General features: G+C 45.9%; 1 protein-coding gene across 4 annotated transcripts in view; it reads right to left on the bottom strand.

Moving 5' to 3' along the window:
• The window catches only part of MAP3K1 (mitogen-activated protein kinase kinase kinase 1), a 115,207-nt gene extending 90,668 nt beyond the window's left edge, over positions 1–24,539 (bottom strand). The window contains exon 1 of one of the 4 annotated variants that reach the window (XM_073622911.1): positions 24,214–24,539. In XM_073622911.1, the coding sequence (XP_073479012.1) occupies positions 24,214–24,476 (263 nt within the window). In that variant the 5' untranslated portion in view covers positions 24,477–24,539. Of the gene's footprint in view, positions 1–16,971; positions 17,225–17,317; positions 17,533–17,577; positions 17,966–24,213 lie in introns of those variants that run through there. The other 3 variants (XM_073622936.1, XM_073622918.1, XM_073622927.1) reach the window with 3 other exon arrangements.
• Between the last annotated feature and the right edge of the window lie 892 nt (positions 24,540–25,431).

The following is a 25,431-nucleotide window of genomic DNA, read 5'->3' as shown; positions in this document are numbered from 1 at the left end:
ATAGCAAAGCTAGCAACTCCTGGAAAATGTCACTTACACGCGCTAATTACAGTTATGAATGAAACCTCTCCAAACCCGGAAAACTAAAGTGTGACATTTTTAAACAAGGATTTATCTATCTTCAGTCACAAATGGCCTTCACTACCTGCTCAACCAGTCCTTAGATATACAAGCCTCGGCCTGCACTATAAAACTATTGCAAGAGGGAAAAAAGGTGATTCAACTTTAAAGAGGACACCTAATGCATGAGAAATATGAAGGCTAACAATGTTAGTGACCCTCTGGCTGTGATATACGTTACTCCGCAAAACACAGACAGACTCTAAGTATTCCTTTCATTAAAGGTTTTCCTTGGGGCGTGTCCAAGATGGCGCTGGGAGCAGACATGCTGTAGTGGAGCTCCTGTTTCGGATTATAATCCTTAATTAATCTTCTTGTAGAATTGCCATATTTCGGATTACTACCCTGCAGACCGACTCCTCGAGTGCAGAGGAATGAAAAAAGGCAACAGAAGACTCAGAAAATCTGAACCACCGCAACAATCTGGGTGTTCTGGGGCTGCCAGAGGGTGCTGAGGGCTCTGACCCCATTTCCTTCATGGAACACCTACTCCCCCTCCTTGCTCCCAAAGGCGAAATTCTCCCCGCATTTCTCAATTGAACACGCTCACCGCATGCCGGCAACCAGAGGGCAGCAGGGGGCTCCATCGCGCGCATTCATTTTTAAACTCCTTCACTACAGTGACATCGCACCCCCCCTTCCATCCGGATGGTACGGTCCCTTGCAGCCTGCCCGGGCCCTTTCCTTTCTCCCTCCCTGCCTGGAGACGGGGAGCTACAAACTGAGGCTCCCATTGACTTACTGTCTTCCTCTGTGAGCGATGTTCCAGGTGGCTTGTTGTGGGCTATACTCCCGGGGATCCGGGTCTTCCTAATAACATATTCTCCTACACAACTGTTACCCCTATCCAGTTATTGGTTACACTGTGGAGGCCAACTCTCGGGCTGTTGCCCTGAAGATGTTGGTCCTACATCCTACAAACTGCCTGTTAGTACTCCCCTTGTGCCTGTTTTTTCCCCCCTTTGTTTTCTTCACTGTCCATCTAAGTTTTGTGCCCCCAGGGCTCCGGGTGATCTACACCAACACTCCTTTGCTGGAATACCCTAGATCAGTGATGGCGAACCTTGGCACCCCAGATGTCTTGGAACTACATTTCCCATGAGGCTCAGCTACACTGCAGAATGCATGAGCATCATGGGAAATGTAGTTCCAAAACATCTGGGGTGCCAAGGTTCGCCATCACTGCCCTAGATACTTTGACTGTTTCTATTGAAAGGGGCTAGGCGCCTCTGCCTTCATGTCCGGCCGTAGGGCTAGTGTTCGTTTGGGGATGCAGACCCTCCTCCACTGTTAGGGGGGGGGGGGGTTAGGTTATAATTGGTTACATTGGGCCACCTTTGCTGGCTCTCAGTTATATGTGTTATGTTGCATGGCAGTAATGTTTGTCACTTCCCCTGCACTGCGATGGATGTCTGGTTTCTTCCCCTGCCCTCCCCGGGCCCGATGGAACGAACTATTGCTCCTCCACTCCAATACTACTCACACCATATTGACAGTGTATCTCCATATCTACCCTTAATGTCCTCTCCTGGAACACACACAGATTGAACTCCTCAAACGATCCTTCGTATTCCAGTTTATCAAAATGCATAATCCACATGTTTGTGCGCTCCAGGAGACCCATCTGGTTGGGGGCAAAACCTTTAGCCTTAAGAAACTGTGGGTGAGCCATCACTATCATTCTACCTACTCCAACTTTGCCGGGGGGGGGGGGGGGGGGGGGGGGCGGGGGGGGTTTGAGGTGAGTGTTCTTGCACTCAAGACGCTGCACTTTAAACTCCTCGATCTGGCATTGGACTCAGAGGGTAGGTTTGTTATGAGTCTATGCAGACAGGCTTTATGCCGGGCCGTGGTACAGACATCCAGCATTTACATACCCATATTGCAGTAGCTAAGCCTGACAACCCCGGGGTGGTGGCCTCTCGACACAGAGAAGGCTTTAAACTTGGTCAAATGGGGGTACCTATGGGCCGTCCTCTCTAGATTTGGTTTTGGGCCCCGTTTTCTGACCTGGCTGCAGATCCTGTATGCCCAACCTAGGGTACGCATACGCACTAACGGGAACTTGTCAGAATTATTTTCCCTAGGGAGAGGGACACGTCAGGGCTGTCCACTGTCACTGGCATTATTTGCCCTGGAACCGCTTGCCATCCTCCTTCGGATGGACTTGGGAGTCAGGGACATAAGGGTGGGTCAATTAGAGGAAAAGCTATCCTTATATGCAGGCGACTCCCTGCTATACCTAGCAGATACTTCCACCTCTTTACGCTCAGCGCTGACCCAAATTTATAAATGGACACCCACACACCACTACGCTGGGTGGGTGAATTTACGTATTTGGGGGTGAGGGTGGGCCCCACAGCACTAGGATACCTGATAAAGAAAATGTTCCCGGTGCTGGACCAACTCACCAGGCGATGTGCGACGTGTCGCAACCTCCCACTCACACCGGTTGGTAGGGAGAATTTAAATTCAAATGATTTATCTACCCAAACTGCTGTATTTCTTCAAGCAGACCCCTACCCCTAGGTCCTTCTTTCGGAGAATGGACAGCATCGCGACCTCCTTTAATTTGGGCTGGTTGCCTCTCAAGGGTAGCGCAACTAATTCTCTACCTCCCATTATCTGGCGGCGGGTTAGCACTTCCCAATTTTTTACTATACTACTGGGTGGCAGTTACCGGCGGTAACTTTAGAGGCGGCCCTTCTGGGATCTTACGCAGCAGTGTCTAACTTGGTATTCAGGGGGTGTAAGGCGCATCTCTGACGGACCCCATGAGGACTACGATACGGGTGTGGCAGTGTTCTAGGGTGGGAGGCCTAAAACCCATCTTGTGTCTCTCCTCACATGCCGCTCTGGGAAAACCCCCTACTCCCTCACTTGTATACAATACCGGATCCTGCAATTTGGGCTAAACGGGGAATTCTCACACTGAGGCGTGTGATGACGAGCGGTAGAGTCACGCCAGTCCAAGAACTGCAACAGGCATACTCTCAACTCACAATTCCCGAACTCGGTGACTCTTTAATTGGACCCAATTGAGCGACTACTGACCTCGGGGGTGATGAGGAAACCTCATTCACCCCTATACCTATAGATGACTGTGGCCCTTGAGTAAATGGAGAGTGGACATCCCTGACTTGGGGGAGGATGACTGGGAGGACTGTGTCTCTACCTTCATTCTCTCTATGATTTCGGCCAGAGACCGCTACAATCAGTTGAAGTTTTTACACAGGGCGTATTACACCCCGCAGAGGCTAGCTGGCATCTACCCTTCTCTTAGCCCGCTGTGTACAAAATGTACTTTTGAACCAGGGACGTTCTTTCATATAGTCTGGTCCTGTCAAAAACTTCACCCCTACTGGCAGGTGGTGGAAGACACTTTAAAGGGGATATGTGGAGTTGCTATACCGAGTAGAAGACAGAGGGAAATAGATATACCATACTGTGCATTACCTTTGCCCTATTTTATGCCAGAAGAGAAATCTTGCTGAGATGGAAGGGGAAGGAGCTTTGTACGAGATCCTCTTGGCAAAATACGATTAACAGAGTGATAACAATGTATAAAATCACGTACGAGAGCAGAAATTGCCTGGCAAAATTTGATAAAATTTGGTCAAACTGGATCGACGCCTGTGGCCGAGATCCATCAGTCCACAAGGACATCAACTACAGAAATCAGAAAGGTGTGTACTTGTAGTGGGTGGCCCCGTGCCTTCCTCCTCTTCCACCCCCCCCATAGGTAAGTAGCAGGTAAATGTAGTGGGGGGGGGGGGGGGGTAACGCAGTGATAGGACAGCTAGCTGCCTATATCCCTGCCAAGCTCTTCCTTCTATATGTTCTGTGCTCTTAACTGTTACTTTGCTATCTGTTAACAATAAACAACTCCTGTGTTAAATCTCAATCCTGTGGTATCACTGCGACTTGCAATGTCAGGCAAGGATTCGACTTGACATTCTATTTGTGCTTTGTAGGTTTTGTTTTTTTTTTGTATGTCCAACAAACTTTACTGTTAAAAAAAAAAAAAAAAAAAAAGGAAAATGGGTTTTCCTTCACAAAAAGGTGCTAGCCTTGTCACACCAGTGACCACATATGCACATTTTAGCCCCAACTTTGCTAAGTTTACTGAACATCTAAAAAGGGCAAACTGCTTGTCATCCTCAATGGCCATCAGAGAGCATGTGGCCCAATGACCCCCATATGAACCTCAATTTGATCCTTGCTTTCCAAAAAGAGGTCAGAGACTCCAAGCAGCACATGTTCCAGGATGAAGCTCAAAAAGGTTTAGCTGCCAGGACAGAATGATGAAATCCACCATACTGTTGACTTGTGTGTAAGGTGTAAGCCAAATTGCAATCATCAACTTCCGTGCTTAAAGCTGTACTCTGGCCAAACTGCTAAATACACAACTAAAGCAATTGTAAAAGGAAAAACATTTTTTAAAAATAACAAAAACATCTCTATCTCTGCTCTGTGCAATGGAATTGCAGAGCGGACCTAAACCTCTTCTCGGGTCTCCCACCAGCACTCCTGGCCCCTCCTCTGTCCAGTGCCCCCAAGGGAAGCGGCTTCTCAAGGGGGCACTTGTGCGTGCTCGCTCCCGAGCCCCACTGCTGCGTCCACTGACACACACAGCGGGACTCCCTTGTCACAGGAGTCGATTGACAAAGAGCTCTATCAAACTGCCCAATGAGAGCCCATCGCTGGATCGAATTGGGCTCAGGTAAGAATCAATGGGGGGGGGGGGGGGATCCTGCAGCAGACACTTTTTTTACCTTAATGCATAGAAGGCATTGAGAAAAAAAACAAAAACACAAACCTTGAGGCTTTAGAACCACTTTAAAAATACATTTACAAGCCACTTTATTATTATTCACATCTGTTCAATTGCTTGGTAACAAATTGCTAATCAGCCCATCACATGGCAGCAAATCAATGCATTTAGGCATCTAGGACTTGAAGACAACTTGCTGAAGGTCAAACCGAGCATCAGGATGGGGATTTAAGTGACTGGTCTGAGTATTTAAAAAACTGGTGATCTACTGAGATTTTCCACACACAACCATCTCCAATGGTCATAAAAAAAAAAAAAAAAAAAAGAAAGAAAATATTCAGCGAGTAGCCATTGTGTGGACGAAAAATACCTTGGTGATGTCAGAGGAGAATGGGTAGACAATAGAAAGGCTACAGTAACTCAAATAACCACTTGTTACAACCGAGGTATGCAAAATACCATCTCTTGAAGCAGATGGGCTACAGCAGCAGAAGACCACACCAGGTGCCACTCCTGTCATACAAGAACAGGAAACCAAGTCTACAATTCGCACAGGCTCACCAAAATTGGACAAAAGAAGATTGGAAAAACCTTGCCTGAAGAGTCTCGATTTCAGCTGTGACATTCAGATGGGAAGGTCAGAATTTGCCGTAAACATGAAAGTATGGATCCATCCTGCCTTGTATTAACAGTTCAGGCTGGTGGTGGTGTAATGGTGTGGGGGATATTTTCTTGGCAGACTTTGGTCCCCTTAGTACCAATTGATCATCCAATACCACGGCCTACCTGGGTATTGTTGCTGACCATGCCCATCCCTTTATGACTACAGTGTACACATCTTCTGATGGCTCCTTCCAGCAGGATAATGCACCATGTCACAAAGCTCCAATCATCTCAGCACTGGTTTCTTGAACATGACAATGAGGTCACTGTACTCCAATGTCCTCCACAGTCACCAGATCTCAATCCAATGGAGCACCTTTGGGATGTGGAAGAATGGGAGATTCGCATCATGGATGTGCAGCCGACAAATCTGCAGCGACCGATGCTATCATGTCACTATGGACCAAAATCTGAGGAACGTTTCCCACGGCTTGTTGAAACTATACAATGAAGAATTAAGGCAGTTCTGAAGGCAAAATGGGGTCCAACCCAACACTATCAAGGCATCCCTAATAATATGGCTGATGCTTTATGTGATCCATTTTACCAGACAAAAGGGATTTGTGTGGGGTTTGTGTTTACAGAGTATGAGATTTAAAGGCCTAGCCCACCTTTTAGAAATAAATGCAGCCACAATGATGGAAAAAAGTGCATTCAATAATGTTTACATTCAGGTCTGTAGAGGACTGCATTTTCTACCAGTCTGTCACCGGAGCAGTGCACAGGCTCTTACATGGTCTACTCCCAGGTTGCCACAATATAGCTTTACTCTGCAATAATAAAAATACTAAATGACAAATATAGGGGGGTTACCATTGTAGTACCAATGTAATAATCATTATACCTAGATGCACATTTGCACAGACCGATGACAGCAAAACAGCATGCCCATAGCTGGTTAAAACAAGTCCGATTTCCTTAAGACAGAGTGACCCGCACTATTTGCGGTTCAGCTCTTGGCTCATCCACTCATCCTATTAATGGCTCAAACGTTATTTCTGTCGGGGGATTAGGAAAAGCTCCGATGCTCAAGTTTCCTTGACTACTTTAAAAGAAAAAAGGGAAGCTGAAAAAATAAAAATGGACGAAGGTCGAGCTTCGCTTTGATTTCCTGTGTTTGTATCAGTTTCAGCCTCCTCGTCATTAAACTCCTGCTGCAGAGACATGTGTTTAAAGAATCGCACTCCCTGCCCCCCCATCTCCAGTACAGGATAGTGAGAAGGCACAGTCAGCATTTAGCAAGGTCTGTGGGAACTGCCGGCACGTAAAGCTGTCAGCAACTACATAGGCTGTATCCGTTTCAACAGATGGAACTTTATTAGGCCATACATATAAAAAAAAAAAAAAAAACACACACCACACACACACTGCAAACCTGTTTTTAGCCCGACAAGACTGAATGAAAACCCTGAACTGGGAGGAACTGCTGGGAGGACAGATCTGTTTTAGAATATTAAACTACACCAATTACAGAACTAACTTTATGCATGTCAATGTACTGATGTGCGCTTTTGGAAAAAGATTAAAGTTGTTGTAAATGATCACCTTGTAAAACAACCCATTCAGTTTAAGAGTTCATTAACTTTGAAATCATGCGATTTCAGTGCAACTTTGGCTTTGACCAACGTGATGGTAAGTCGCATGTATAGCATGCAGGTGGGACTTTCATGTGACTTTTGAGGGTTTACATTGAAGTCTATGGCCCTCAAGTCACATGAAAGTTGAACCAAAGTGGTGCAAGAACTACTTTAAAGTTGCTGTGACTAAGCCGAACAGATATGAACAGTGGGAAACATGGGGTGTGACTTCTCATGTGACTTTGGGGTCCAAAGTCACACAAAAGTGTGAATGGGGCCCAAAATAGGAACGGAAGGCAAAACATTTGTGGAGATATATTATACTTCAAGCCTTTGATAAAGCAGAATTCCATGCAAATCCTTTGCACATTTATTTAAATGGGGAAAAAATAATTTTGGTTTATTAAAAAACAAAACAAAAAACACACAACTCTCTAGTTTAGGGCCTGTTCACATTATGTGCTGTGACTGACATTGATCAAGTGCAGGAAAACAGCAGACACTGTAAAGGCAGATAGAATACAATGGTTTTCCATGTGCCCTGTGCACACTACAATGCTGCCTTCACGTGGGTTGCAATGTGTCGTGGGTAATCAAGTCATGCTGCATTCTTTTCACAACATACCACACTACTAGTCTGAAGCCCTCATCTGAATTTGCACCACAACTCTGCTGCAGTGCAAAGGAATGGAAAAAATGTCACAAACACACAATTGTAATGTAATACCTTACATTGCACCAACCAGTCCAAGGCAACGCCAACCTCCGCCATCAGCACACTATGAACACACCCCGCATGCTAAAAACAGATCAATTTAGCATGCAGCTAGTGTGAAGGAGCCCTTAGACCCCTTTCACACATGAGGACCGTTCATTTCATCAGTTCAGTCACATGAAAATGGATGAAGTATTAATTTTTTTTTTTTTTTTAAACTCCACTACAATTGCAAAAAGATGAAAAACTGACCATTTGTCAGTTTACATCCGTTTTTCGTCCGATTTTAAAAAAATAAAAAAAAAAAAAAAAAAAAAAAAAAAAAAAAAGGGGGAAGGAAGAGCTTTGATCAGTTTAAAGAAAAAACGGATGATGATGGATGCGGATGTAAATGGATGATCATCCAGTTACATCTGTTTTTCCATAGAGATGCATTGATGTTCGTTTTTCATCCGTCAACGGATGGATAAAAAAAAAAAAACAACAGCATGTGTGAAAGGGGCCTTAAGGCTCGGTTCACACTGGGGCGACTTGTCAGGCGACCTAGTCGCCTGACAAGTCGCCTCCCGTTCTGTGCTATGGAACCGTTCTAATTGGAGCGACGCAAGTCGCTCCGACTTAGAAAAAGGTTCCTGTATTACTTTGGGGGCGACTTGGGGCGACTTGCATAGACTTCTATGCAGAAGTCGTCTCGCAAGTCGCCCCGCAGTCGTTTGCAGGTCGCCTCGCTGAGGCGACCTGCAAATCGTGCCGCCCATGTGTGAACCGAGCCTAAGGCTCGGTTCACACTTGTGCGATACGGAAACCCTGCGAATCCACTGTGGGTTCCAGAATTGCACCTTGCCATATACGAACTGCCGGGAGTGTCAATACATTGTCAATGACACACACCCCCCCCCCCCCCCCATTTCAGATTGCATATCGCACTGCGAACTGACAGTTCAGACATGAATCGGACCGCATGGGCGTGAACACCCAAGCGATCCGATTCTGGTGCATACCAGCCATACTAATTGTATGGCTGAATTCGCATTGCATGTGATCTGCAGTGCGGTGCAAATCACATGCGATCTCCCAGAGCGCGCTGGTGTGAACAGGCAAACGTTAGCACTAAAGTCCTAAAAACACTCTGCTAGAGATCACTGTAGCACAGATCAATAAACTGAGCAAAGGATGCATAGAGACATATCAGTACCTGTTTACGTCTTCCTCCCTGCCTTAGGCCCCTTTCACACTTGTGCGACTAGAAACTGCAAAGTTGCATGACAAGTCGTACCCCATGTTTTCCAATGAGTACCGTTCATATCTGTGCAACTTCAAAGTAGTCCCTGCACTACTTGTGTGACTTGAGGTCCAGAAACCAAGATTAAACAGGCATTGCTTCAAGTCGCACGACTTTCAGGTCATACAAGTGTGAAAGGGGCCTAATTTGATGAAAATTATCCAACACATGGAGGCCTGAGGAGGACAACACACCTCTGCCTCGGGAGCTGCCATAAACCATTTTCCTAGGCAGAGTCATGCTAAGCGTGAGTGTGCGTGTAGGCAGGGTCCTCGTGTACCAGGAGTGCACACTATAGGACCAACCCTGAAACTGGAAAAAGCGTGGCCAGCAATGAGGGGACAGGACAAACCTGGGGGGAAAATTAGGGTAACCTGGGTTCACACTGCCGCGACTTGGAATCTGACATCCCTATGCAACTTCATTGTGGCTTACATACAACTTCTTTAACAGAAGTCAATGCAAGTTATATTGAAGTTGCACCAAAAGTAGTGCAGGAACCTTTTACTGAGTCGCTTCGATTAGAACAGTTCCATTACCGGTAATGGGGGATGCTACTTTGAACTCTAAAGTCTTGGCAGTGTGATCCACGGCTAAAACATGAAGAGGTATACCAAGTAAGTGCCTGTTCACACATGCCAAAATGATCCATTTTAGTGTGCAGGCTGGTACTCATTCTGTAATGGAGTTGGGGAGTAGTGCCTTAACACAAGGCATGGTTTACCTTTTATTTTTTTCCAAATTTTATTGAAATTTCACATTGACAGTGTGGTGACCAATACGGACACAAGGTGAGCTTCAATGTGTTGCATAAAAATGCACCAGCTTTGTGGTGTAAATAGTGCACACAGAAAACAATTGTTTTCTATATGTCTTTGCAGTGACTGGCGTTCATCCACTGCAGAAAAAAAACGTAAATCACCAAATGACAGCATGAATGGCCCTCCAAGTGTTTTGATCAGCAGCTGAAACTACTTAAAAAAAAATATAAATGAAATTGAAGTTTTATCCCTTGTTCACACTGAACGCAGGTTTTAAATCGTGGGAGTTCATTTCAAACCCACATTTTAGTGCAAGTTTGGGGGCAATTTGAAAGACATGTGTGGGTTCATGCACAGATGTCTACTTAAAAATCGCCCCCGAAGTCGCCAAAAATAGTGCAGGAACTCCTTTTGGAAATCGGTGCGACACTTAACAGATTTGGACAGTGCTGTTGCTAACAATAAGCTGCGATTTGACATGTAAAATCACGCCGATCTGAACGGGGGCTTCCTAAAATTTGTGTAGGTCAAAAGAACCCAGGCACATCATAAATGGCAGACTAAACATTGTAAGTCAATCAGGTGCTATTAGAATGTAAAATGCAGTCGGTTTGACATACTTCTAGCACCGGAGGTTCGGTAGGGAGGCGTTTAGGAAGTCTAAAGTTGCCTAACAAAAAAAAAAAAAAAAAAAAACACCACACACACACACACACACACCACTTTAGACTGTGGGGCACTGCAGAGTCTTCTCATGACAGTTGGGATCCTCAGCTTTCCCTGGATCTATCCGGAAGGTTGTTCTTGCCTTGGGGACATGGGCAGAGTCTGGAGTGTGAGGCAAGTAAATTGCAGAATTTGTGTGTTGTAGGCAGTATTTTTACATGGTCATCCAATTTAATGTTACAACCACACCTAGTCTATTTCTGTCACCTGTTGCCAACAGGTTACAAACCACTAATAAATGGTTCACCAGTGCAGACTTGATCTGATCTCCTTGTAACATGCACTTGATGTGCCTTTCCTCCTGGCTGCAGGGATGTTTCATTGTCATTTCACGTATCCTAAACACTAGTTATGACGCATGTACTGCAAGCTTTATTTTCTGCCAACACAAAAAAAAAAAAAACATCGACCAGCAAAGTAAAAATCATCTGCTAGCAGTGCTCGTGCCCCTTTATCTTACTGCTGCCATTTATGATTTGCTGTGCAACTTAGAAGGCCATAGATGGACTGATGGTCCATGCAGAAGTGAACAAATTTTGATCCATCTATTGCTTTTCCCACTCAACAAAAGTTGATCTAACAGTCAACCTATTTAAAATGGGAATGCTGGAAAACTGTTTATCAGCGGCCGCAGCCGCTGATTACTGTATTCCAACAGTGTCAGTATGCAATGGGGCTGATTTACTAAAACTGGAGAGTGCAAAATCTGGTGCAGCTGTGTATTATAGCCAATCAGCTTGTTCAATTAAGCTTTGACAAAAAAAACCCCAAAAAACTTGGAGCCTGGGTTTACACTGCTGCAGTGCGAGACATTCCTGTGCGACTTACAGGCGGTGTCTCTGGGGTGCGATTTGAGCCATGGATTTGTATTGCTTAACCACTTCGGCCCCGGAAGGATTTGCCCTCCTTCCTGACCAGGCCATTTTTTGCCATACGGCACTGCGTTGCTTTAACTGACAATTGCACGGTCTTGCGACGTTGTACACAAACAAAATTTATGTCATTTTTTTTCCCCACAAATAGAGCTTTCCTTTGGTAGTATTTGATAAATAAATAAAAAAAAACACACAATATTCTGCACTTTTTGCTAATATATATATAAAAATTTTGCAATAAGCATATATTGATTGGTTTGCGCAAAAGTTATAGCGTCTACAAAATAGGGATTTTTTTTTTTTTTTTTTTTTACACTAGTAATGGCGGCGATCTGCGATTTTTATCAGGGCTGTGACATTGCAGTGGACAGATTGGAAACTTTTGACACCATTTTGGGACCAATGACATTTATACAGTGATCAGAGCTAAAAATAGCCACTGATTACTGTATAAATGTCACTGGCAGTGAAGGGGTTAACACCAGGGGCAATCAAGGGGTTAACTGTTCCCTAGGTGTGTTCTGCCTGTGGGGAGTATTCCTACTTAGTAGGAACACACAATTCGTCTCCTCTCCCCTGAGAGAACCAGGATTTGTGTGTGTGTTTACACATACACACATCCCCGTTCTGTCACGAGCGATCGCGGGTGCCCGGCGGACATCACGTGCATTGGCTCCAGGGACACGCGGCTCGCGCGTGCCTACTATGACGTCTTAAAGGAGCATTGTACAGCTATGGCGATTTGCGCAGCCGTGACAACCTAGTGGTTAAATTGCAATGCATTTGCACCAAACTTGTGCAGGACCCTTTTTTTGTCCGCACCAAAATCAAATCGCATGTGTGTTCACACGCATGGGTAACGGGTACCTAATTTTGACTGGTACCCAGCTCCCACTTCTGCTCCGGCCGCCTTTACGTCTCGAGTGGAAGTTCTCCTCTCCCCTTCCCTGCAATCTTCTGGGATACGTCACAGGTCCCGGAAGATTGCTCGGCCACTGAGGAGGTGCAGAGGGAATCGTGCACATGTAGTGCGGACTCGTCTGTGAAGCTGCAAGCCGTCACAGTCGGGTGCTCACACTTGTCATGCCGGAGAGATCTGAGGCGTCGGGCGACCACATTGCTGGACCGTGGGACAGGCGAGTATGCGTTTATTAAAAATCAGATACACTCTTTGTAGCTGCTGACTTTTAATAAACACAAAACCGAGTGGAACTGTGCTTTGACTTTACTCTGCACTTGGTTTGAATGGATGGGTTTAGATGCGGTGCCGAATCTGCAGCGAACCCAGGCAGAAGCGGATTGGTTTCTATGCAGAGCTGCACAAGATTTTGCACTCTCAATTTTTAGTAAGTTAAGCTCCAATGTCTCAGCAGGAAGAATTCCTTCATCCACCTTGCTTGTGTGCATAGGGGAATCTGTTAGTTTTTTGTTCGACTTGCAAGCAAAAGAAAACAAAAAAAACAAAAAAAAGGGAAAAAAAAAAAAAAAAAAAAAAAAAAAAAAAAAAAAAAAAAAAAAAAAACACACAAAACAAACACACACCTAAAGGGCAGCCTTATGAACATTATGGCTAACAGTAAAACTCTTGCATGGCAGCTCTGGATCACAGGTTCAAATCCCATTGGGGACAGATCTACATGGAGTTTGTATGTTCTTCCCATGTCTGTGAATTATACGCCAGGTGACCAGCTGCCTCCCACAATAGTCCAAGCATGTGTATGGGTGTTGAAAGGACATTAGAATTGCTTTAATATGGTAGCCCATAAATTAAATCTTGATGCATCTGAACGTCTTGTCACCACCGTAAAGTTTCTATGTATTGTTCTACAGATGGGGGCACTATATCACCTGTAATAACCTCTCACCAAAAATAAATACATTTGCAACATGACAAATGCTATTAATGAACTAAGAAACCAGTTCCAACCTGTAGACTGAACCAGCTCATTACTTCTGCAGAAATTAAAGCCAAGCTGTAACTAAGAGAGCTATTTTCAATGCAGAACAAAAGAGTGTCTTATTATCCCCATAAAGTAAAATCACCCACAGTAATAAAAGCCGGAAACCTGAAACGCAGTAAACACACCATCTCTGAAAAAGCTAAAGACATAAAAACAAGCCAGTAGCCCACAAGAACCAAGCAAGCCAGGCAAAGTACAGAGCGTGGACGATCTCAGATCAGAACGTGGGAGAAGGCCTGCAGGCGTGTCAGTGGCTGCAGGAATGCCATAAACTCTACAACTGTTATAGGAGGCAACTGGCTCATTTTACTGCACAAAAACCACCAAGGCTGTTCAAAAACACCATTTGCTGCATTCTAAAAGACACTCTTGTAAAATCGTCTACATTTGAAAAAAAAATAAATAAAGATATATATCTTGAATATGCACCACTCAATTTTTGGCAAAACCAGCAGAGCGACAAGAGACATAAGAGCATTTGTGGTAAAACGTGTGCAGGGGTGTTTGCATGAATCTGAATGCAAACAATCAGGGTTTGCTTTACTAAAACTGAGTGTGAAGTTCTGCATAGAAACCAATCAGCTTCCTGGTTATTTTTTGTCAAAGCTTAATTAAACAAGCAGAAGTTAGAAGCCATTTGGCTACCATGCACAGCTGCATCAGATTTTGCACTCTCCGGTTTTAGTAAATCAACCTGTGTCTGGATCTGTGCATTCACTCCTGCATGCAAAATTTTGAAATGTGGCCATGTATGCTGTCACTTCTAAAGCTTGCCTGCTTGCAGCTTTTAGGCTCAGTTCACACTAGTGCGGGCCATGCGGCACACGTTTGCTCGGGAACAGCAACCAATTCATTTGAATGGGCTGCTGTGCCACGTGAAACGCACAAGAGAGGTGCATGCACCTTAAAACAAAAAAAAAAAAAAAAAAAACCACGCAGCCGCAGGGAAACTGGTCTTTTTGACTGCGGGCTGCGCTGCGTTCTGAGATGCGTGGGGGTGCCGTTCAAAATGAATGGCAGTCCCATACATCTTGCAAGTGCAGTGCGATTCAGCTGCGGGTATCAATGCGATTCCCGCAACTGGAATGCATGACCCACACTAGTGTGAACTGCGCCTAAGGCAAAGACAGAAAACAGCAGTTCAGCCTGCAGAACCGGTGTCAGCACCCGTCTGAATGGAGATAGAAAAACAATTGTTAAAGCATATCTACAGTCAAAGTTTAGATACCGATTATATTCATTTTCACATTGTAATTCAATTATTTCTCGCCTATTGTGAATGTATGTGAACGATTTAGAAGTTTGTCCCCACACTTACTTCCTTGAATTCTGTGACATGTATTCACTAGGCTCTGTAAGGAGGCACTGCTGTGTCACACATTTCACAGAGCCTGCCTTCTGAATTACAGAGGTGCTGTGAGGAGGAGTTTCAGAAGGCAGTACAGGAATCACCGCTTGCAGGCAGCAAGGTACCATGGGATATGTAGTCATAAAAAAAAATTAAAATTAAAAAAAAAAAAAAAAAAAAAAAGTAAAAACAAGCAGCAGAAGAGAAGATGCAAAGCATGCAGAGAATCCATGAAGTTGTGGAAAGAGATGGCCAGCAGACCACCACATAAGAAATCTTTCAAGTGAGAATATATTGAATTGTCAAAAAAGGAGTTGAATGCCTAATACAATGCTGATGTTAAAAACTTAAAGTGTATGCTGTGACTATAGATCTATGTTAAAGGTTCATACATGGGGAGCTTTTATGTGCCGCTGTACACAGCCATGCGCAACGAACCATCAGTTGTTTACCCAAACATGTGGTCCGACATATTGATGCACAAAAGCATGGCCATGTACAGCCATTCACTTGAATAGCAGGCTGCATGTGGGACATGTGGCTCCCCGAGCACCAGGAAATTACACATATAATGACTTGTATGCATGAACCCCAATAAGGAAGAGGATGCCAATATGAAGTTAAATAAGATATTTAACAACATAGAAGATGGTTAGTTGGAAAGAAGGGAGTATGAGAGATCTACAAAGTGGGTTCATGAATAAAGAGAGAGTGGGAGCAGATCTCTAGAGAAAGCGAACCTAAAGCTGGCCATACACTGTTAGAAAAAGCGTTCAATACTCTTGATCGTTTGACTTTCGAAATGTTAGTGGGCTAATTTTGATCGAAATGCAAAGTTTTACGGAAAAAAAACAAAAAAAAAAAAAAAACACCTGCACTGAAATCGGATTGCATGGGTGTTCTCACCTATGCGATCTGATTCCTGTGCGAGTTCACAGTGTGATTTGCGAACCGATCTGGGGGTGTCATTAACAATGTACTGACACCTGCAGTGTGAACTGCCTGCGAGAGAGATGCAATGAGGGAACCAGCGCTGTAATCTCGCATCGCACAAATGTGAACCTAGGCTAAAAAGTCGATTTTCTAAAAATTAGTAGTGAAAATCCATCAAAAAACATTTGATAAAGTCTACAGCGCATGCCAAAATGTAACCACGGATCGTGTAATTAATTGGTGAAAAATGTACCATTTATGGATAATACGATGATATATATTGATACAATGATGGTGTTATCACATGCACGTTCAAATGATCTTTAGAAATTCAACCTTTTTTTCCTAATGATTTTCTAACTGAGTATGGCCAGCTTTAGATTAGAGATAAAAGAAACATGCCAGAAGATAAGACATACTGTATACTTTTACTGGTTGCTGCAGGAAATGCCATCTAGTTGTGTACAACACATTTGATATAAAGATTTAGCAAGTAATAAGTTACGTTTTGCAAGTCTTGCAAGTGGGTAAGATGCACATCACTTCTGCAACAATCTAACAGGTTTCCCACAATGAGGCTCGGTTCACACATCGGCGGCACGACTTGCAGGTCGCCTCAGCGAGGCGACCTGCAAACGACTGCCGGGGCGACTTGCGAGACGACTTCTGCATAGAAGTCTATGCAAGTCGCCCCAAGTCGCCCCCAAAGTAATACAGGAACCTTTTTCTAAGTCGGAGCGACTTGCGTCGCTCCGATTAGAACGGTTCCATAGCACAGAACGGGAGGCGACTTGTCAGGCGACTAGGTCGCCTGACAAGTCGCCCCAGTGTGAACCGAGCCTTAGACTCTTATAGTGTTAAAGCCAGCGTTTATATGTATTATTTCTGTGGCAAAAAAATGATCAAAACATTTGAATCACATCACATATAATAAAAGGTTTAAACACATTCACAAGAGGTTACATATCCTATTGACTTATCCGTACTTAATCAACAGAGGAAAAAAAAGACAAAAATTCCCATACCCAGCCTACCGATAACCCCCCAAACTCCCCCCATATCCTACCGATAACCCCGCAAACCCCCCCCCCATATCCTACCGATAACCCCCCAAAACCCCACCATCCAAGTTTCATCACAATTAAGAAGGTCAAGACTGTCAATGGTGGTATTGGAACTGATTGAATCTTACAGCGATCTGCAAGTCAGTATAAACGCCTGTAGGAATATACTCACAAAGGTTTCCCAATTGCACACAAAAACATGCCAACACAGCCATGCGACCTGAAAAACTCCAACCATCGTACAACAACTCTTTCCAACACAGAATTAAAAAGGACCCGACTGCTCCGAAGCCTACAAACCGTCAAGCTATCACAACTTAAAAACACGGCAAATACAAACTAGCATTAAAAAAAAAAAAAAAAAAAAAAGGAAGGGACTAGTCACATGCACAAAACAAAATTCTCCAAACGAAAAAAAAAAAAAAAAAAACACAACAACACAGCATTTAACATACTTCAGAAATAGCATCCATTATGTACTCCGTGTAAACAGAATATGGAATGTCATTATCACTAACCATTGTATTAAAGAGCGTTTATAGCTGGCTTTCTTCATCATCTGTACTAACATTCTGAAATCTCCGCTTATAGAATCTTGGGGTCGGTAATGACAAAACACAAACAGGTTTTACTTTACAAACACTGATAAAACAAGACCTATTGTTATCTTGTAGCCTCTCTAATCTGTTTTCGAAAAAGGCAATTAAACCTCACACACCCACATGGCAGCAAGAGTTAATCTTCAGCAAGCAACAGATTAGAGGATAAAGCGACTTACCTGTACGCATGTAATTCCATTTACAGAGGAGCCTTCACAAAGTAAAACAGGTCCCATCAAAACCAACGAGCAGAACCCCCTTCCCAGAGCAGGAGGCAGGTAAACGTGTTGGGGGAGCGAGCCACAGACAGAACAAGCATTGTGTAGTCCAATGAAGCAGCAAAGAGGCAAGGCAGGCAGCTGACAGGAAGAGGGCTTCTATGACCCCAATGTTTGCATATAAGCAGAAAAAAAAAAAAGGAGAGAAGAGAAGCCTTATCTGGATTAACTCCTCCTATACCAGTTGTCTGCAGCCACAAAAATCAAACTTCAGCTCATCAAAATGTGCACAAAAGCCACAGAAGAGAAAGTCAGACAAAAAGGAACACCCATGGGCTTTGTAACCCAATGCTACAGCCCAGAGATGGGAGTTTCTATACAGTTACAGCCGAGTTTGAACAGCAGCTTATTACAATAGTGAAATGAAAGCAGTACATTTGTGCCCAGTCCACCCCCCAGCATCTGTCGTCCACGTCTCCGGGACCAACCATCATTTGCATAATTAACGAAGGCACAATATCTGCGACATTGACAAAGTCAGGAACAATACACAAAATGACAATGCACCACGACATCAACATCAAACTGCCTCTATTCAACATTAGAAGAGCCGTTGTTTAATGCTAAAAACCTGGACACACCTTAGATTTCCTTCTAAAGGCTTTATACAGTTCTATAAATTTATAGCTTTTAAAATATACGGGATCAAAAAGCATCCCAAAAGCTGGGAAATAAGCATTATTTATAACTAAAGAACACACATTATAATGCAGCTTACCTGTCCTTAGATATGGTGGCTGCATTACTTGTTTCCACACTTTTTTCTCTCCTTTATTTTAAAGACCTTCACCCTAAAGGTCATGTTGTGCTGACCCCCCCCCCCCCACCCCACCACCACCCTCTCAACAAATGGACAATAAAAAAAAAAAAAAAAAAAAAAAAAAAAAAAAACACAAAGTGATTTTTCTCACCTAGATGAGAACTTCTCCCTACCCCCTGCACAGATGTGCCAAGAGAGTCCTATGGCACAACTGTACATGCTCCAGTGTCCCCGGCCATCTTTGCATGTTTAGGGTTTCCCACGCAAAGACTTCCACCAGGGAAGTCCGAAACCTTTCCTGTATTTGCACGTGCGATGTGAATCACCCGTACATGTGCAGATGTGCCAACAAGCTCCGCTAGGACCCAAATGCCGATCAGAGCCAATGTGCACATCAACAAATGCGGTGCCGGGGGGGGGGGGGGGGGGGGGTCCACATGGGAGGCAGACTTAGAGAAGTTCAGTAAAGCATTATACCTGCGATCAGCAGATCTGGGGTGCAATGCCAGGATCCTGCCGACTCTCAGTTAGCTGTCTGCCTGTACAGGCAAACAGTTACCAAACTGCTGGAGGAACCAATGAACTACGAGAATGCTCACCAGCACGCTCGCAGTTCTTGGAGGACTACAAGCCGTCTGCTGCAATGGAAGATGGTACTTGTAGTTCATCCATTCACAGGAAACTGAGTGAATGATGCAGACGTGTGGGTGAAGACCTGCAGGGCCGCACTGTTTATGAAATATGACAATCGGTTGCAGGGAGGGGATCCCTTGCTCACTGTCACAGTGAGAGATCAGTGGGGAGCAGACAGGACAGGTGCTCTTTGGTAACATGTTACACCCTAAATATGGGTGTAACATGTCACCAAAGGTGAACTGTGGTAGAAAGGGAGAGAGAGAGACCCCATAGTAAAAATAGGGCAGTAGTATCACATCTGCCCCGTACCTGGGCCTCGCTGGTGCCTGTCCCAGTACCACGAGGTATGCTGTGTGCGTCTAGGACGCCGGTTCTGGACTCGAATAGCGCCGCTGCACCAGCTCAATTCCTCCCTTCCCCCTGCACCTTCCAGCGGAAATGACACCACGCGCCTGCTCTGTGGACGCAGCCCCTATCCGGATACCTCACTTCCGGTGGCGGTGGCATTTTTAGAGAAGGCAGGCGGTTGAAAAGAAAAAAAAAAAGAAAAAAAAATATATATATATATATATATATATATATATATATATATATATATATATATATATATATATATATATATATATATATATATATATATATATATATATATATATATATATATATATATATATATATATATATATATACACATACACACGTTGCCCAGGAGTAGTAGTGGCGCCCGCAGCACTTTAACCAATTATCTACAGGGCACATTCACCCCCTTCCTGCCCAAGCCATTTTTTCAGCGCTGTCACACTTTGAATGACAATTGCACGGTCATGCTACATGTAACCATGTGAAATTTTTTTTTATCATTTTCTTCACACAAATAGAGCTTTCTTTTGGTGGTATTTAATCACTGCTAGGATTTTTTTTTTTTTTTTTTTTTGGAAAAAAATAAGACCGAAAATGTTGAAAAAAGTTTTAGTTTCTGGTCAGTAAATTTTGTAAATAAGTAATTTTTCTCCTTCACTGATGAGGAGGCACTAATATTCTGCACTTATGGGCAGTGATAGGTGCCACTATGGGGCATTGACAGGCTGTGATAGCTGGCACTGGTGGGCACTAATAGACGGCATGGATAAGCAGCATTGATGGGCTTTACTGAAAGCCAGCACTGACTGGCATCACTAATGGGCACTGATTTCTGGCTGTGGTGGGCACTGGTTGCTGGCAATCTAATGTTATCAGGGCACTGATCATAAGTACCCCGATTGCATCTCACACAGTCCCCTGCGACGAAATGCCACTGATCGGCTCTCCTTGCCACACTCTGTCCATGTGAGGGCGAGGAGAGCGGATTACCGGCACTCCCTTGTTTACAAGTGACTGGCTGTGATTGGACACAGCCGATCACATGATTAAAGAGATCGGGGTCGCGCTGTGTCCTAGCAACACGGCGCGACCACCGCGCTGAGCACCCCGAGAGCGCACAGGAGCGGCCGTTCGGGTGCGCCATCATATGACGTCCACCCACACTGTCATTTGGCGATGGGTGGTCGGCAAGTGGTTAAAGAGGGAGAAGGAGCCCATCCAGCAGCACTCTGGAATGGGAGGAAAAAGCTCTCCAAGGTAAAACAAAACGGGGGAGCAGGAAGCCTGAGCTCTCAGGACAGCACCTAAGAGTTCCTGACTCCCCACTAAGTGTTCCCTGCCAGAGGAACGTAAACTGGCAACATGTGGCAAGGAGCGTCCTTTAAAAGTTTGGTGGAAGAGGCGTTTCCTGTTGGCAAGTGGGAGGAGCCACTCTCTCAGGTGCTGTCCTGAAAGACGTTTAGGGAAAACACCATAATCATTCAATGAACACGTCTATTTCCAATGTATTCTATTCATACCAATGACATGACAAACCACCCAGGAGTAAAAAGATTGCCAATGCAGAAAGACACGTCTATACTTCTATAAAAAACACTGCAGGTGAATAGGGGCTTCAAATGGAGGAGGAGGAGTGCTGCTCATTTCCAGGACCACCATGCGGGTCTATTTATCCAGCAGGGGAGCCAGGTGTGGTTATGCAGCATTTTCTGGGCAGGCACAGCTGCTGTCATCGGCTGATGTATGGAGAACGTGGATGGACAGGGGAGAGTTCACATGTACAGGCCAGCTGGGGACAATGACAGACCACCAGCAGGGCTCCACACATGGGTCGGCATTCATTGAAAACACACGGCCAAACTTAGACTGGCTGCTGTCCCTGTATGATCAGCAAGGACACTGCTACACAGCTGATGACACTGCATTATGTCCTGCAGAACCTCTACAACCAAATAGAAGCAGATGGAAACCTCATCAATTCTCAAACCTATCACACCGGGATGAGGAGACATCCTGTTCACAAAAAAGTGACAGTTATTTTCAGCTGAGTCCAATGATATCTGAAAATAACCATCACATGGCTGTTCACATAACCTTCTGTTAAAGCTTTCTGAATTGACCCCTAAGACTCGTTCACACCACGTCTATTGATCTTCATAGCAAGAACACAGAAGACACTATTCTCTATGTGCACTGGTCATACTATCAGGCTCCATGCACACTAGCTATGCATGGAGCCTGAAGGAAAGAAAAAAAAAAAACAAAAAAAAAAAAACACTGTTCTAAGCATTTTTCATCCAGCGGTTTTCTGACCTTTCTAAGCTTACAGTGTGCATGGAACACTGCACTGGAGGTGGGTGCATAAGGGCTCATTCACACCATGTGCATTGATCAACGCAGGCTCCGCCCCCATTCACAACCAATCTGACTTTGAAATCATCCAAATTCACTTGAAAGCTCATAATATCAAAGCTGCAGGTCCATGCGACTTCATGCACAGATGTCTTTGCAAGTCGCACCTGAAGTTGCAAAAAAATAAATAAAAAAGCGCTGGAACCTTTTCTTTTTCAAAAGGGCGAGGAACCACAAAAACAAGCATCGCTCTCATTTAAACAGTTCCATTGCTAACAATGGGGTGCGACTTGTCATGCGATTTGGACCTGTCAAATCACAGAACAAGTTGCACCAGTGTGAACAGGGACACAAGAGAAAAAAAAAAAAAAACACCACAAACAAAAAAAATTGTCTATATGCCCTGTCCACACTATGCAGATGTGTTGCACAAAAAAGAAGCATGTCTATATTTTTGCACAGCACCAAAAAAAAAAAAAAAAAAATGTACGCAACTATGGACGGGTGCGACATGGACGCAACTTTGGCTTTGACCAGTGATAATGGACAACAGCCACATTTATAAAACACTCAGGTGCGACTTTTGAGGGTTTATGTTGCAGTCTGCGGCGCTCAAGCTGCATGACATTCAGACCAAAGTAGTGCAGGAACGACTAAGTCGCACATATTTGAACGGTTGTCATTGAAATACATGGGGTGCCATTTTAGTGTCCAAAGTCACATGCCTGCCAAGTTTCAAGAAGTGCGAATAGAGCCTAAAAAGTAAAAACAGTGTGATATGTTGTCACAACGTCCACCATCGCTGAGACGTTAGCGCCCAGCCCTCTGTCTGCTGTATACACTGTGTAGAGGGATGCAGCATTGACCCCAAATGTCTCCATAAAGGAGGACCTGTCATCCCCATTATGAGAGATGATTACATTTCTTGTAATAGGAATAAAAGTGATAAAAATATAATTTTTTAAAGTGCCATGTCCCTTCTTGATCACACGCAGAAGTGAACGCATACGTAGACCTGTTTTCATGCTTTTTGGATCCCGATGCCACCCGCCTACACACACTGTATGCCCCATTCATATCTGCGTTTTGCGGTAATGGGCGCTTTCATTTACACTTTTTTTCCCCCCACACGAGAGCGTAGGAAACCCATTTACTTAAATAGTCAGCTCTATACATGACAAGCGTTCCAAAGAAGCTCCCGCACTTTTTTTTAGTTGCAGAGCTCGATGCGTTTTGTTACATGATAAAATGCATATCTGCTAGCCACACTTAGGGGTGCAATTGCAAGACAGTGGTCACAGGAAGTGGCAGTTGGAGGACAGCAGTCGGCAATGGCAGGACAGTGGTCACAGGAAAAGGCAGTTGGAGGTCAGCGGTGGCAGGACAGTGGTCACAGGAAGTGGCAGTTTGAGGAGAGCAGTCAGGGGTGGCAGGACAGTTGGTCACAGGAAGTGGCAGGACAGAGGTGGCAGTTGCAGGACAGTGGCAGTTGCAAGGGTCAGCGGTGGCAGGAAGTGGCAGTTGCAGGGGTCAGCGGTGGCAGGAAGCGGCAGTTGGAGGACAGTGGTCAGCAGTGGCAGTTGGTGGACAGTGGTCAGCGGAGACAGGAAGTGGCAGTTGGAGGGCAGTGGTCAGCGGCGGCGGTTGGAGGGCAGTGGTCAGCGGCGGCGGTTGGAGGGCAGTGGTCAGCGGCGGCGGTTGGAGGGCAGTGGTCAGCGGCGGCGGTTGGAGGGCAGTGGTCAGCGGCGGCGGTTGGAGGGCAGTGGTCAGCGGCGGCGGTTGGAGGGCAGTGGTCAGCGGCGGCGGTTGGAGGGCAGTGGTCAGCGGCGGCGGTTGGAGGGCAGTGGTCAGCGGCGGCGGTTGGAGGGCAGTGGTCAGCGGCGGCGGTTGGAGGGCAGTGGTCAGCGGCGGCGGTTGGAGGGCAGTGGTCAGCGGCGGCGGTTGGAGGGCAGTGGTCAGCGGCGGCGGTTGGAGGGCAGTGGTCAGCGGCGGCGGTTGGAGGGCAGTGGTCAGCGGCGGCGGTTGGAGGGCAGTGGTCAGCGGCGGCGGTTGGAGGGCAGTGGTCAGCGGCGGCGGTTGGAGGGCAGTGGTCAGCGGCGGCGGTTGGAGGGCAGTGGTCAGCGGCGGCGGTTGGAGGGCAGTGGTCAGCGGCGGCGGTTGGAGGGCAGTGGTCAGCGGCGGCGGTTGGAGGGCAGTGGTCAGCGGCGGCAGTTGGAGGGCAGTGGTCAGCGGCGGCAGTTGGAGGGCAGTGGTCAGCGGCGGCAGTTGGAGGGCAGTGGTCAGCGGCGGCAGTTGGAGGGCAGTGGTCAGCGGCGGCAGTTGGAGGGCAGTGGTCAGCGGTGGCAGTTGGAGGGGCTCCCTGGAAGGACGGAGCCCCCATTGGAGGTGACAGTCCGGCACGCTGCCCCTTGTAGTCCCTCCCCACATACCCGGTGCTGTGGTTCCCGGTCAGCTCCTCGGTGTTGCCGGTCGCCGGTAGGAATGTGCCGGAGTCCAGCAGCTCCCCGTTGCCTCCCGCTGTGTGCTGCGCCTCGAGCTCCGCTCTCCTCTCCGTCTCCACGCTCCGCACTTTTCTCAGCTGCTTCCTCCTCCAGTCTTCCCGGGACTCCCCTCCGCCTTCCCCGGGCACCACTTCCAGCCCCGTCTCCGGACTGCCGGACGACGAGCTCCGACTCCCCGCCGCAGCCGCCATCTTCCTGGGGCCAGGTTTACATTCGTGTGGGACAACCCCCGGGGCCTGAGGGAGGGCGGAGCCCGGGAGAGGGGGGCGGGGACTGCGAGCTTCGAATTGTGCGTAACCTGGGAACAAGCCTTTCCGGCCAGGTACGCAAACGGCGTAAGGCAAAGGGATCCGCGAACCACCTAGCAACGCTCTGTGAATAGCGAGGGGTCAGCGCTTCTGCGCTGGTTACCTGCTTACGCCTTTAGCGTATAGACCTGCCATGGGTGTGTGCGGGGAGACTTTACGTAGGGGCAGGTAGACGGTACGGTCTGCCTACGCAAATTGCGTAAGCGTGGGAGTGGGCGTAGCTGTGTTTACACTGACGCCCACACGAGGCGGATGTCAGGGCTGTGCACGGATTTTAAACTGACTACCTGATGATGAGTGAGGTGAGGAGGGTGAATCACCTCCGATCTTTGATCACACACACATCAACGTTTTCCTGCCAGCCTGGCAATACGATCCATGGCAGGAGCATAGGAAGAATTGCGCAAATAGCTAGCTTAGGTTTAAAAATAAATTCCAGGAACATTCCTTTAAGTATATAAATAACAGATCATTACATATGTATATAATCTACTGATGCTGAATAACAAAGCATAATGCCAATCACAGCAGTCACATGGTACCTCCCGGGGAGCTAAACCTCACTAAAAGGGTTGCCGGGGGTTACGCAGTGTCTGTATCATGTGATCTCTGTGATCGGCTGGCGTCTTGTTCGTTCCCAATCAGAGGCCTTGTCCGGGAGTGTCAATGACAGTCAGTGTGTTGGGAGCGCCCTCTCAGCGCACAACTTTACGCAATACACTAACCGGCCACTTTATTAGGTACACCTGTTCAATTGCTTGGTAACACAAATTGCTATTCAGCCAATCACATGGCAACAACTCAATGCATTTAGGCATCTAGATGTGGTGAAGACAAC

The sequence above is a fragment of the Aquarana catesbeiana genome, linkage group LG01 (genome assembly GCF_042186555.1).
Source record: "Aquarana catesbeiana isolate 2022-GZ linkage group LG01, ASM4218655v1, whole genome shotgun sequence".
NCBI classification, from domain to species: Eukaryota; Metazoa; Chordata; class Amphibia; order Anura; family Ranidae; genus Aquarana; species Aquarana catesbeiana.
This window is presented reverse-complemented; position numbering and strand designations above follow the sequence as displayed.